The sequence below is a fragment of the Oncorhynchus mykiss genome, chromosome 2 (assembly GCF_057628025.1).
Source record: "Oncorhynchus mykiss isolate SJ-2025 chromosome 2, ASM5762802v1, whole genome shotgun sequence".
Classification (NCBI taxonomy): domain Eukaryota; kingdom Metazoa; phylum Chordata; class Actinopteri; order Salmoniformes; family Salmonidae; genus Oncorhynchus; species Oncorhynchus mykiss.
This window is the reverse complement of record NC_143023.1, coordinates 72,482,665-72,496,901: the sequence shown is the minus strand read 5'-3', so window position 1 is coordinate 72,496,901 and position 14,237 is coordinate 72,482,665. Positions and strand designations below refer to the sequence as shown.

The 14,237-nt window shown below is 46.7% G+C and overlaps 2 protein-coding genes across 3 annotated transcripts in view; one reads left to right on the top strand and one right to left on the bottom strand.

Moving 5' to 3' along the window:
• The window catches only part of roraa (RAR-related orphan receptor A, paralog a), a 287,099-nt gene that overhangs the window by 210,829 nt on the left and 62,033 nt on the right, over nt 1–14,237 (top strand). The gene's annotated exons all lie outside the window — the stretch shown is intronic.
• Nucleotides 2,554–6,040, bottom strand: LOC149985223 (uncharacterized). The gene has a single exon (XM_090206627.1). The coding sequence runs from the start codon at nt 3,592–3,594 to the stop codon at nt 2,821–2,823; it is 774 nt and encodes a 257-aa protein (XP_090062753.1). The 5' UTR covers nt 3,595–6,040; the 3' UTR covers nt 2,554–2,820.

Here is a 14,237-nt window from a genome sequence, read left to right as displayed (position 1 = left end):
AGTAACAAGTAGGGAAGTGAAGCTTCTCTATTCACTGCCTGCCAACTCTCCATTTCAGTTTCCTGCAAAAAGAGAGAGAGACTGCCTCAGAATGTGTTTATTACTAGGGAATTAAGCTGTGGAAAAAAAATCTATTCTGGGAGGAAACCAAGTTAGAAATTCAAAACAGATGATAAGACGTGTGTGTTGGGATGTTTCTCTTAAGTGGATAGGGCTGTTACTCTCATGGTATCTGTTATGTATGCTTTCTCTGTGCTGGTGTGTGTTTAATAAATTAGAGTCAGTGTGGTCATACTATAGCACTGATCTCTTTCTGATGAGAAATACAGCCCTCCAGCTCTTGCGACAATTCCAAGTTTTGAAGGGTAGACATAGGGGGGTGGACCAGGGGTGGGGATGGACGGGACATGGGGGTTTCAGGGGGGTTCAGGGGTCCCTTTAGCAGTTCTTTATCCTTGGGTATTAATTCTGTTCCATTCCAGAGGACGTGTTTGTCTGTTCGGAGGGTAGAGTTGCATGGCAGACTGGTAGTGTTGAACGTGGCTTGCAGACGGGGCGACAAGGCACTGGCTGGCGCAACTGGCAGACTAGGATTCTTTGAGTTGATACTGCTGTGTTTCTTGTGTTCCACTGACCTATTTTTTGGGAGTTGGGTATACAAGCATGGCCATGGGAGTAAGGCTGGGTCCTCCTCCCAGTCTCAGTGTCGTGATCCTGCATGCTTAATCCCAGTTCTCCCACCCCCACCATCATACAGTCACACACACAAACTCATGTATGCATGCACAAATACACATGCAGGCACACACACCATCACCTTGTGGGTCACGAACAATGCATTCACATCCATTCTCTCTCACACACACACACACACACACACACACACACACACACACACACACACACACACACACACACACACACACACACACACACACACACACACACACACACACACACACACACACATTCTTGCATATACACATATGCAAACCCAAGCATTACGTGCTCTTACACATACACACGAACACACAGAAAATAGTCACTGTGAAGCTCAGGCAGCTGTCATTGTGTGTTAGATGCTACAGTACATCCTCACCAATCACTGCATTTCTAATACATATATTGTGTGGAAACATTTTTGCATTTTCCACTACATTCTTATTTAAAAAAAATAAATTACACTGATACTTGACAATTCTGAGAGTATGATCTTGACCTCTCTTTCCCGAGAGGGACAGTTGTGTGAAGTTTTGACCGCGCACTTGATCACAATGTGTGAAATTCCTGTGATAGAGTGAGATTACGTAGTTGACAGAGATGTGTGAAATTGTGGGAGAATGACATTTTGTGACACTGAGGCAGATTTGAAAGATCAGCCCTCTAACCCAATACCCTTTTATATAGACTTATTTTGAATATGGAAAATGTAGAAATATATTTCTTTATTGGTGTAGCTGTGCAAAATCAAATACATGTTTTACCCTTTCCAGTTTTTATTCCAGATGCAATTTCCGCTATTTTTCAAGATGTGTTTATTACTGTTTAAGGGTAGGTCTGCATTCAATCAATATCTATGTATTACTGTTTAAGGGTAGGTCTGCATTCAATCAATATCTATTTATTACTGTTTAAGGGTAGGTCTGCATTCAATCAATATCTATGTATTACTGTTTAAGGGTAGGTCTGCATTCAATCAATATGTATTTATTACTGTTTAAGGGTAGGTCTGCATTCAATCAAGATCTATTTATTACTGTTTAAGGGTAGGTCTGCATTCAATCAATATCTATTTATTACTGTTTAAGGGTAGGTCTGTATTCAATCAAGATGTATTTATTACTGTTTAAGGGTAGGTCTGCATTCAATCAAGATGTATTTATTACTGTTTAAGGGTAGGTCTGCATTCAATCAATGTGTATTTATTACTATATAGGGTAGGTCTGCATTCAATCAAGATGCATTTATTACTGTATAAGGGTAGGTCTGCATTCAATCAATATGTATTTACTACTGTATAAGGGTAGGTCTGCATTCAATTAAGATGTATTTATTACTGTATAAGGGTAGGTCTGCATTCAATCGAGATGTATTTATTACTGTGTAAGGGTAGGTCTGCATTCAATCAATATGTATTTATTTCTGTACAAGGGTAGGTCTGCCTTGAATCAAGATGTATTCATTACAGTGTAAGGGCAGGTCTGCATTGAATCCTTTAACCAATAGTGTCATTATTCAGTTAAATCTTATCACAATACATCAATGAGCTGGACTAGGTTTTTGAGGATTTGAAGCCTTTCCAAATAGATACTTATTTGATTGTTACATCATGATGAAAGTGATCATGTTAGGCCCTTTCTAGACCTATACATGCCTCCTGTAAGACCCTAACAATATGGTACAGACAACATCTTGGTGTCATTATACGCTTTATACTTTGGAGTGTCTATATTCTGAAATACATTTGAAAGAATAAAGAATATGATTTCATATCCTTTATTGTCACGGCTTCTAGGAGTAGTGGGTGGAGAAGTCAGGCGCAGAGAGCAGAGGTAGTTCAATCATGATATTTTAATCCAGAACAACAAGTAACGGTAACGCCAAACACTAAGGCGCATCACTTAAACCAGCCCAAAAGCAGGACCAAACAGTCCGGAGAAAATAGTCCACGAGAATACACACCACATGAACAGAAAAACAAGCCTGCACAAAAGCAGGCGGGCATACCTGGTTTAAATAGCCCAAATCAAAAGCCAAACAAGAAACAGGTGTAACACATCAGACAAAACTAACTGAAACAGAAAAGGGGATCGGTGGCAGCTAGTAGACCGGCAACGACAACCGCCGAGCGCTGCCCGAACAGGAAGAGGAACCACCTTCGGCGGGATTCGTGACAGTACCCCCCTCCTGACGCGCGGCCCCCGCAGCGCGCCGACCCTGGCCTCGAGGGCGACCCGGAGGGTGAGGCGCAGGGTGATCCGGATGGAGGCGATGGAAATCCCTTAGTAGTGATGGATCCAGAATGTCCCCCACCAGTACCCAGCACCTCTGCTCCGGACCGTACCCCTCCCAGTCCACGAGGTACCGCAGGCCCCTCACCCGGCGTCTCGAGTCCAGAAAAGCTCGTACCGTGTACGCCGGGGACCCCTCGATGTCCAGAGGGGGCGGAGGGACCTCCGGCACCTCACCTTCTTGTAGGGGACCAGCTACCACCGGCCTGAGGAGAGACACATGAAACGAGGGGTTAATACGATAGTAAGAAGGGAGTTGTAATCTATAACACACCTCGTTTATCCTCAGGAATTTAAATGGCCCCACACACTGCGGCCCCAGCTTCCGGCAGGGCAGGGGGAGGGGCAGGTTTCGGGTCGAGAGCCAGACCCTGTCCCCTGGTGCGAACACAGGGGCCTCACTGCAGTGGTGGTCAGCGCTCTTCTTCTGCCATCCACCAGCTTGCTTGAGAGATTCCTGGACTGCCATCCAGGTCTCCCTAGAGCTCTGCACCCACTCCTCCACCGCAGGAGCTTCGGTCTGACTCTGATGCCACGGAGCCAGGACCGTCTGGTAGCCCAGCACGCATTGGAATGGTGACATGTTCGTGGAGGAGTGGCGGAGTGAGTTCTGTGCCACCTCCGCCCTTGGGACGTACCCCGCCCATTCTCCTGGCCGGTCCTGGCAATACGACCTACCTCCTGGTTAACTCTCTCCACCTGCCCATTACTCTCGGGGTGGTAACCAGAGGTCAGGCTGACCGAGACCCCCAGACGCTCCGTAAACGCCCTCCAAACTCGGGACATGAACTGGGGACGTGAGCACGGCTCCAACGATGTCCTCCGGCACCCAGTAGTGCCGGAAAACGTGGGTAAATAGGGCCTCCACAGTCTGTAGGGCCGTAGGGAGACCAGGCAACGGGAGGAGACGGCAGGACTTAGAAAACCGGTCTACAACGACCAGGATCGTAGTGTTCCCCTGAGACGGGGGAAAGATCGGTAAGGAAGTCCACCGACAGATGAGACCAGGGCTGTTGTGGAACAGGGAGGGGCTGTAGCTTCCCTCTAGGCAGGTGCCTAGGAGCATTACTCTGAGCGCACACCGAACAGGAGGATACATAGAGCCTCACGTCCTTAGCTAAGGTAGGCCACCAGTACTTCCCCCTAAGACCCGGCACTGTCCTCGCAATACCTGGATGACCTGAAGAGGGTAGTGTGTGGGCCCACCGAATCAATTGATCACGGACACCAAGCGGCACATACCTAAGACTGGTAGGACACTGTGAAAGCGCAGGTTCCAAGCGTAACGCCTGCTTGATGTCCGCGTCCACCTCCCACACCACCGGTGCCACCAGCCTAGAGGCTGGAAGGATGAGAGTAGGATCGATGGACCGGTCCTCAGTGTCATAGAGATGGGACAGCGTGTCGGCCTTAGTGTTGAGGGATCCTGGTCTATAAGAGATCGGGAATCTGAATCTGGTAAAGGACATGGCCCACCTAGCCTGACGAGGATTTAGTCTCCTCGCCGCCCGGATATACTCCAGATTGCGGTGGTCAGTCCAGATGAGGAAAGGGTGCTTAGTCCCCTCAAGCCAGTGTCTCCACACCTTTCACCACAGCCAACAACTCCCGGTCCCCCACATCATAGTTTCGCTCAGGGGCGGAGCTTTCGTGGCGTGTCCGAGCGCTGTGATAGCACGGCTCCAACCCCAGCCTCGGACGCGTCCACCTCCACTATGAACGCCAAAGAGGGGTCCGGATGTGCCAACACGGGAGCGTCAGTAAACAGCGCCTTCAACCGGTTGAAAGCTCCGTCCGCCTCGGCAGACCACCGTAAACGCACCGGACCCCCCTTCAGCAGTGAGGTAATAGGAGCTGCCACCTGGCCAAAACCCCGGATAAACCTCCGGTAGTAATTGGCAAACCCTAAAAATCGCTGCACCTCATCTACCGTGGTCGGAGTCGGCCAATTACGCACAGCGTTAACACGGTAACACTCCATCACCACCCCCGAGGTGGAAATGCGATAACCCAGGAAGGAAACGGCTCGTTTGGAGAACACACATTTCTCAGCCTTGATGTATAGGTCATGCTCCAGCAGTCGCCCAAGTACCTTGCGCACCAGGAAGACATGCGCGCCCGTGTGGCAGAATAGATCAGGATGTCATCAATATACACAACCACACCCTGCCCGTGCAGGTCCCTGAGAATCTTATCTACAAAGGATTGAAAGATGGCTGGAGCATTCTTTAACCCATACGGTATGAAGAGGTACTCATAGTGGCCAGATGTGGTACTAAACGCTGTTTTCCACTCATCTCCCTCCTGAATATGCAACTGAGGTTCAGTTTTGTGAAAAAACACGCTCCGTGGAATGATTCCACCGCCGTAGCGATGAGAGGTAGCAGATAACTAAACCCCACTGTGATAGAATTGAGACCTCGATAATCAATGCACGGACGCAGACCTCCCTCCTTTTTTTCACAAAAAAGAAACTCGAGGAGACGGTTGACATGGAGGACCGAATGTACCCCTGTCTCGGAGATTCTGTGACATATGTCTCCATAGCCACATCTCCTCCTGTGACAATGGGTACACGTGACTCCTGGGAAGTGCAGCGTTCTCCTGGAGGTTTATCACGCAATTCCCCCGTCGATGGGATGGTAATTTGGTCGCCCTTTTCTTACAAAAAGCTATAGCCAAATCAGCATATTCTGAGGGAATGCGCACAGTGGAAACCTGGTCTGGACTCTCCACCGACGTGGTACCGATGGAAACTCCTATACACCTACCTGAACACTCCTCTGACCACCCCTGGAGAGCCCCCTGTTTCCAGGAAATTTGGGGATTGAGACTGGCCAGCCAGGGAACCCCCAGCACCACTGGAAACGCAGGTGAATCGATAAGGAAGAAACTGATCCGCTCCCTATGATCCCCCTACGTTACCATGTCCAGTGGAACCGTGGCCTCCCCGACCAGCCCTGACCCTAACGATCGGCTATCTAAGGAGTGCACGGGGAAGGGCGGATCTATCGGCACCAACGGAATTCCCAACCTACGGGCGAGTCCGCGATCCTCAAAACTCCCAGCTGCCCCTGAATCGACTAGCGCCTTATGCTGGAGAGAGGGAGAAAACACAGGGAAAGAAATTAATAAAAACATGTGGGGTGACCGAGAAGTGTTCCGCCTGCCATCTCGACTCCCAGACGAGCTCCTCCAGCACCGGTCGGAATTGTGTACTCTCCGACCACAGTGGGTGCAGGAGGAGCCTCCTCCTCCGGTCCCCCTTGATGCAGCGCCCCCTAACTCCATCGGAGTTTGAGCAGGAGGGCTGGGAGGTGGAACTGACAGGACCCCTTCTGAACGCCTGCGACAGCTAGCAGGTTGTCCAGCCGGATCGACAAGTCTATAAGTTTGTCGAGGGAGAGTGTGGTGTCCCGACAAGCTAGCTCCCTGCGGACGTCCTCCCGGAGGCTGCACCGGTAGAGGTCCATCAAGGCCCTGTCATTCCACCCCGCACCAGCGGCCAAGTTCCGGAACTCCAACGTGAAGTCCTGCGCGCTCCTCGTCACCTGTCTGAGGTGAAACAGTCGTTCACCCGCCGCTCAGCCCTCTGGAGGGTGGTCGAACACGGCCCGAAAACGGCGGGTGAACTCCGGGTAGTGGTCCCGAGCCGAGTCTGGGCCGTTCCAGACTGTGTTGGCCTATTCCAAGGCTCTACCCGTCAGGCAGGAGACGAGGAGGCTCGCACTCTCATCACCCGAGGGAGTCGGACGAACGGTAGCCAGGTATAGCTCGAGCTGGAGTAAAAACCCCTGGCACCCAGCCGCCGCTCCATCCTACACCCTCGGGGGCGCGAGACGCAACACGCTGGGACCGGATGCCGCCGGAGGAGAGGTGGGTTGCGTCGTCAGTGGAGGAGCTGGGGATGAAGTCGGGAGATCACTCCTCTCCCATCGTTCCATTCTCTCCATCATTTGGTCCATCGCCGAACCAATCCGATGGAGGATGGCCGTATGATGGAGGACGCGCTCCTCCATTGATGGAAGAGGGGTGGTCGCTGCTCCTGCTGACTCCATAGGAATGGTGCGGGCTTCTGTGACGGCTTCTAGGAGTAGTGGGTGGAGAAGTCAGGTGCAGACAGCAGAAGTAGTTCAATCGTGATCTTTTAATCCAGAACAACAAGTAACGGTAACGCCAAACACTAAGGCGCATCACTTAAACCAGCCCAAAAGCAGGACCAAATAGTCCGGAGAAAATAGTCCACGAGAATACACACCACATGAACAGAAAAACAAGCCCGCACAAAAGCAGGCGGGCATACCTGGTTTAAATAGCCCAAATCAAAAGCCAAACAAGAAACAGGTGTAACACATCAGACAAAACTAACTGAAACAGAAAAGGGGACCGGTGGCAGCTAGTAGACCGGCGACGACACCCGCCGAGTGCCGCCCGATCAGGAAGAGGAACCACCTTCGGCGCGATTTGTGACATTCATACCCTTTTTGAGTTTCCATTTGGCATGATGTTTGGAACAGTATACTCTTCAAACACATCACATTTCCAGAGTGGGCTCTCTGCTACGTTTGAAGAAATTATCCATTTTATACATAGATCATTAACCAATCACAGCCCTCCTGTAAGATTGCACATTCAGCAAATCAACAGCAGAGGGAGTTCCCTTTGAATCAATTTTCCTATGAACTGTTTTATTTATTTATTTCTATTTATTTCACCTTTATTTAACCAGGTAGGCTAGTTGAGAACAAGTTCTCATTTGCAACTGCGACCTGGCCAAGATAAAGCGTAGCAATTCGACACATACAACAACACAGAGTTACAAATGGAATAAAAATCTGTGTTGGTGGTGCTCATAAAACTGATCATAACTTTAAAAGATGCAGAGAGCCTACTCTGAAAATGTGATGTACTTATAGAGTATATTGTTTAAAACAATATGTCTAAAAATTAACAACATAGAAAAGGGTACTTTTGATATATTCATATTAATATTTTTAATATGGAATACATTCATGTGTAAAATGTTATTTCACAATGTAGCGATACTCCATATTTTAGAGAACACTGTTAGTTTAATGACACCAAGATGTTGTCTGTATCATGTACGGTTCACATATCATAGGGTCTTACAGGAGGTATGTATAGGACACTTTCACAGAGATTTTCAAAAAAATGGTTTGTGTTGCAAATGTAAAAAGCACATCAAACATCCTTCCTTCTAATGAGGTTTCTATGTGACAATTGCCAGAACAATCTGAGATAGAGAAAATATTTCCAGGCCATGCTGGCATGTACTCACCCAGAGGAGTTGTGTATTGATATGTATTGATATGTATTTTTATAAGAGATTGTGTTTTATATGTCGCTACTTTTCAACAGAGCTATGGTCTCTCTCTCTCTCTCTCTCTCTCTCTCTCTCTCTCTCTCTCTCTCTCTCTCTCTCTCTCTCTCTCTCTCTCTCTCTCTTTCTCTTTCTCTTTCTCTTTCCAGTCGCACAGCCACACCACTGCCTCACAAGTACCTAATTACCTGTAATGGAAACATCCCTCTCATTACCCCATGCAAATTAGCCAGCCTACTCAGCACAATTAAGATGAAAATTCAAAATATTAATTACATAATTAAAGAAAGACGTTTGATGTACCAAAAGGCAGAAAAAAATAAAGTGTGTTTCATCTACATTATAATTAACCTGTCATCAAGATATGAATATGAAGCTTCTGTTTTGCATACAGACAGTGCATAACTATGTGATTTACCACGAGTGTCTACTAGACTGTAAACATTGTTCAGGGGATGGAGAAAACGTACAGATAAATTCCATATTAATAAGGCAGTAAATATTTGCTGTAGCTTTGGTGCTCTTTGACTCTTCCTATCAGCAAGCGGGTGAAGTGCTCTGGACTACCGCTGTGTGCTGCAGGGTTCCAGCATCACAGCAGAGGTTAACAAGATTGGCTATTATCCAGTTAGGGAAAACAGATTAACGTGAAGGCAAATGTTTGCCCAAAAGTGAGGGTTGAAAATAAGAGTGACCAGGTAAGAATGATGTTTCATACAAAGTCCCGTTTTTCATTCATATCAGATCAACAAACATTTACATAATATTGTCTGAATAGTCTCACCATGACAAGAGAGACTGATCATCATTTTTTTTAACTTAATCCTAAAAATTTGTTATAATCAAAATAAATAAAAAATTCAAAACATAATCTCCTTTTATAGTATAATGTATTTTTATAGTATAATTTACCTCATTGGTTTTAATGTTATTATATTAAATCGCCTATGTGTTTATGAAAAATATTTTGAGTTCGACTTCGTATTCTCAGAGCCCATCCAGCCATCCATTATTACTAATGGCAATGTAAGAGTAGTTAGTAAGCTAACAGCCGTCTCTTAGAGAGAAATTTGGTGTGTTTAGGAGCCATGTATGCTCAGATCTCTTCCTGCACAATGCCTTGGGTGAGGGCGCGGAGTTGCATTTCCACAGGTTATTAAAGAGTGTGAGGTGTGACGCTGTCTGGAACGGGCTGTGAGACCAACCGACTGACCGACGCACATCCTGGCTGCCTGGCTGCGTGTGGACGGACTGGTTAATGAGATATTGATTGCCCATTGAGAGCATGGATTTTTTATTTAGCTCCATAGAGACTCCGAGGACAGGGACGTGCAGTTTGGAGTGATAGAGGAGACTGCAGGAAGGAGATTGAGCCTAACACAGGGCAGAACCCAGCACTGATACTCCTACCCTGTACCCTGCCGTATGCTATGGCTGTGGCTGTGGCTACACTGTGCCATGATATGCCCTCCACTCTAGCACTTGAGGATGCCTGACAGATTGGCAATGCTAGTCACACCTCACACTCCTGACAGATTAACTCACTCACTAACTTGAGGTTATATCAGATCATACTCTCCTGCCTTATTTTTAATCAAGGTGTGGTCTCATACAAACACAGTGGCTCATGAAGTTGATAACTCAGGATATACTGTAGTATTACAATATTATCCCATTTCTGATTGTACAGTTCCCTGCTGAGCAGATAGCTCTAATGTAAGAGGTCATTTTCTGCTTTAACTCTCACTCTGTATTTAAGTGCACACACATATGGATTATTTGAAGTGTCTTCCCGTCCTATAGCATTTAGGAGTGCCTACCCTACAAAGGTGCTATAATACTCCCTCCCTCCGCACACCTCATAACACACTCAGTACAGGTCCACCTGGTCCTGCACCACTCAATCACTCCACCTCAACATTCACATACAGAAATAGATAATTTTACACATACGTTTGTTTTTCAGCTCAGAGAGAGAGCGAGAGAGAGAGAGAGCGAGAGCGAGAGAGAGAGAGAGAGATATTAGAGGAGTGTATTGAGAGTAGCCAGTGGATTGTGCACTAAGAGCAGAAAGGGAATTATCTGTTGCTGTCAGTCTTCAAAGGGCCTTTAGATAGACAGCTCTGTATGCAGTATCAGTGTTTATCTGTAGTCTCAGTATCCATTGACCTGTTGTCTGGATGTGAATCACACCATGTCCATGATATGCATACATTTTCACAATGGATATAATTTCAACCCAGTCATTTTATGATCTATACTATATGTTATTGATCTGATATTACATCCATGGTGTGTTTCTGTGACTTCTTTGCTGGCACTCTCCTGCACCTGCAGTGTCCTCCCAAGCTCCTCCTGCCGGGGCAAAGAAGTTAAGAGCGATTTAACAGATTGAAGATGGGAATGGTTTTCTGAGTACTTTTATTCTGTGCGTGTCTTGTAGCATTGCCTTTTTTTCTCCACAGATCTCTAGAGGGCTGTCCACTGGCCTTTTGAAGTTGCATCAAAGAGGAAATGGGGAAGAAAAAGCATTATTGATTTTGCGTTTTGTCTGACTCAAATGCTGAGGAATAAAGACACATAAGGAGAGAGGTGTTGGCACCGGGGTTGCTTTGAGAGAGAAGGGGGAGGGAGATGGAGAGATGGGGGTATAGAGATGTGTAGGTGAGGAACTCGAGAGATAGAGTTAATACATCCCTCCCCAGAGCCTCCTGCACTGTTCAGCTGTTTCCCCTGCTAGCTACCTTTGTGCTCCTCTCCAATGCTGCAGTAAATAAACCCATCAAAAAAGGCCAGAGACAAACCTCTCTAGTCTCTCTTCCTCCATGTCAGATACAGTGCCTTCAGAAAGTATTCATATGATTTATTCTACATTTTGTTGTTTTACAGACTGAATTCAACCTGGATTAATTACATTTGTTTCTCACCCATCTACACACAATACCCCATAATTACAAAGTGAAAATGTGTTTTTAGAATTTTTTTCAAATGTAGTCAATATGAAATACAGAAATATCAAATTTACATAAGTATTCACACCCCAGAGTCAATACTTAGTAGAAGCACCTTTGGCGGCAACTACATCTTTGAGTCCTCTTGGGTATGTCTGTATCAGCTTTGCACATCAGGATTTAGGGATTTTCTCCCATTCTTCGTTGAGTGTTTTGGTGGACAGATTTTCCATGGGATTAAAGTCTGGGCCATTCAAGGACTGTCACATTCTTGTTCTGAAGCCATTCCAGGGTTGCATTGGCTATGTGCTTGGGGTCATTGTCCTGTTAGACTAGGACAAAGATTTACTTTCTAAGGTTGTTTGCACTCTGAAGCAGGTTCTCATCAAGGATGTGCCTTTTTTTTTGGCTCCATTCATTGATCCCTCCAGCCTCCCAGTCCCTGAAAAGCATCCCCATAGCATGGTGCTGCTATCATGCTTCAAGTTTTACATTTTAGTCATCTAGCAGACACTCTTATCCAGAGCGACTTAGAGTAGTGAGTGAATACATTTTTCATACTTGTCCCCCATGAGAATCAAGCCCACAACCCTGGCGTTGCAAGTGCCATGCGAGCCACACAGGACCGGGGATGTTGTTAGACGGGTGATCAGCTGTCCCTTGTTTTCTCCAGACATAGTGCTTTGAATTCAGGCCAGAGTTACATTTTTCTCTCATCAGACCACATACTCTTTTGCCTATTGATCTTATAGTCTTTCACATGCCTTTTTGTGAATTCCCGGTGTGCTGTCCTGCCTTTTTCTCAGGTGTGGCTTCCGTAGGGCCACTCTCCCATAATGCCCAAATTGGTGAAGTGCTGTAGAGACCATTCTCCCATCTCAGCCAAGGAACTCTGAAGTTCTGCCAGAGTGGTCATTGGCTTCTTTGTCACCTCCCTGACCAAGGTTCATCTTGCATCTTGTGTGGCCCCTTACTCAGTTTGGTCGGACGGCCAGCTCTAGGCAGAGTCTGGGTAGTTCCATATTTTTCCAATTCCGAATGATGGAGACCACTGTGCTCTTGGAAACGTTAAACACTCTAGAAATTGTTTTATACCCTTCCCCAGAAATGTGCGTGTGTAGATGGGTGAAATTAAAACATATATTTTATAAATTTTGAATTTGCTGTAACACAACAAAATATGGAATAAGTCAAGGGGTATGAATACTTTCTGAAGGCACTGTATCTTATCCCCAGCTCCATCAGGTATCCTCACCTCACCCCACTGTTGAACTGCTTTTCTCTGACAAGCCAAGCTGCTCAGTTCTCAGCTGTAATCAAATACAGTATGTGCGCTAGGTAAGTGTGAAGTGGCAGGCTAGAAGAGAAACAATTGTTTGTGGGCTGTTTCACCCTTATCTGTCAAGGGTTGGCTGATGAAAGCAGAGGGGTTCTCTGCTGTAATTGACCTAAGAGTGACATCAAATCAAATCCTGTTGGTCCCATACACATATTTAGCAGATGTTATTGTGGGTGTAGCAAAATGCTTGTGTTCATAGCTCCAACAGTGCAGTAATATCTAACAATTCACAACAATATACACAAATCTAAAGTAAAATAATGAAGTTAAGAAGTACATAAATATTAGGACGAGCAATGTCGGAGTGGTATTGACTAAAATACAGTACATACATATGAAATGAGTAAAGCAGTATGTAAACATTATTAAAGTGACCAGTGATTCCATGTCTATGTATATAGAGCATTAGCCTCTAAGGTGCAGGGTTGAGTAACTGGGTGGTAGCCGGTTAGAGATGGCTATTTAACAGTCTGATGGCCTTGAGATAGATGCACCTGTACTGAACTCGCCTTATGGATGGTAGCGGGGTGAACAGGCTGTGGCTCGGTGGTTGTTGTCCTTGATGATCTTTTTGGCCTTCCTGTGACATCGGGTGCTGTGGGTGTCCTGGAGGGCAAGCAGTGTGGCCCCGGTGATCAAATCAAATCAAATATATGGTCAGACCGCACCACCCTCTGGAGAACCCTGCGGTTGAGGGCTGTGCAGTTGGCGTACCAGGCGGTGATACAGCCCGACTGGATGCAAACTTGATGATTGAGTTGGAGGCATATGTGGCCAAGCAGTCATGGGTGAGCAGAAAGTACAGGAGGGGGCTGAGTATGCACCTTTGTGGGGCCCATGTGTTGAGGATCAGTGAAGCGGAGTTGTTGTTTTCTACGTTCACCAGCTGGGGGCGGCCCGTCAAGAAGTCCAGGACCAAGTTGCCCAGGGCGGGGTACAGACCCAGGGCCCCAAGCTTAATGATGAGCTTGGAGGGTACTATGGTGTTGAAGGCTGAGCTGTAGTCAATGAACAGCAGGTGGGATAGGGCAGTGTGCAGTGCGATGGCGATAGCATCGTCTGTGGATCTATTAGGGCGGTATGCAAAATGAAGTGGGTCTAGGGTGTCAGGTAAGGTAGAGGTGATATGATCCTTAACTAGACTCTCAAACCACTTCATGATAACAGAAGTGAGTCCTACGGGGTGATGATCATTTAGTTCAGTTACCTTTGCTTTCTTGGGTACAGGAACAATGGTGGACATCTTGAAGCAAGTGGGGACAGCAGACTGGGATAAGGAGAGATTGAATATGTCCATAAAAACTCCAGCCAGCTGGTCTGCGCATGCTCTGAGGACGCAGCTAGGGATGCCGTCTGGGTCGGAAACCTTGCGAGGATTAACACGTTTAAATGTCTTACTCATGTCGACTGCAGAGAACAAGAGCCCTTGGGAGTGGGCTGCATTGGTGGCACTGTGTTAACCTCAAAGCGGGTAAAGAAGGTGTTTAGCTTCTCTGGGAGCAAGATGTCGGTGTCTGTGACATGGCTGGTTTCCCTTTGTTATCCATGATTGTCTGTAGACCCTGCCATTGTCTGTAGACCCTGTAGACCCTGAG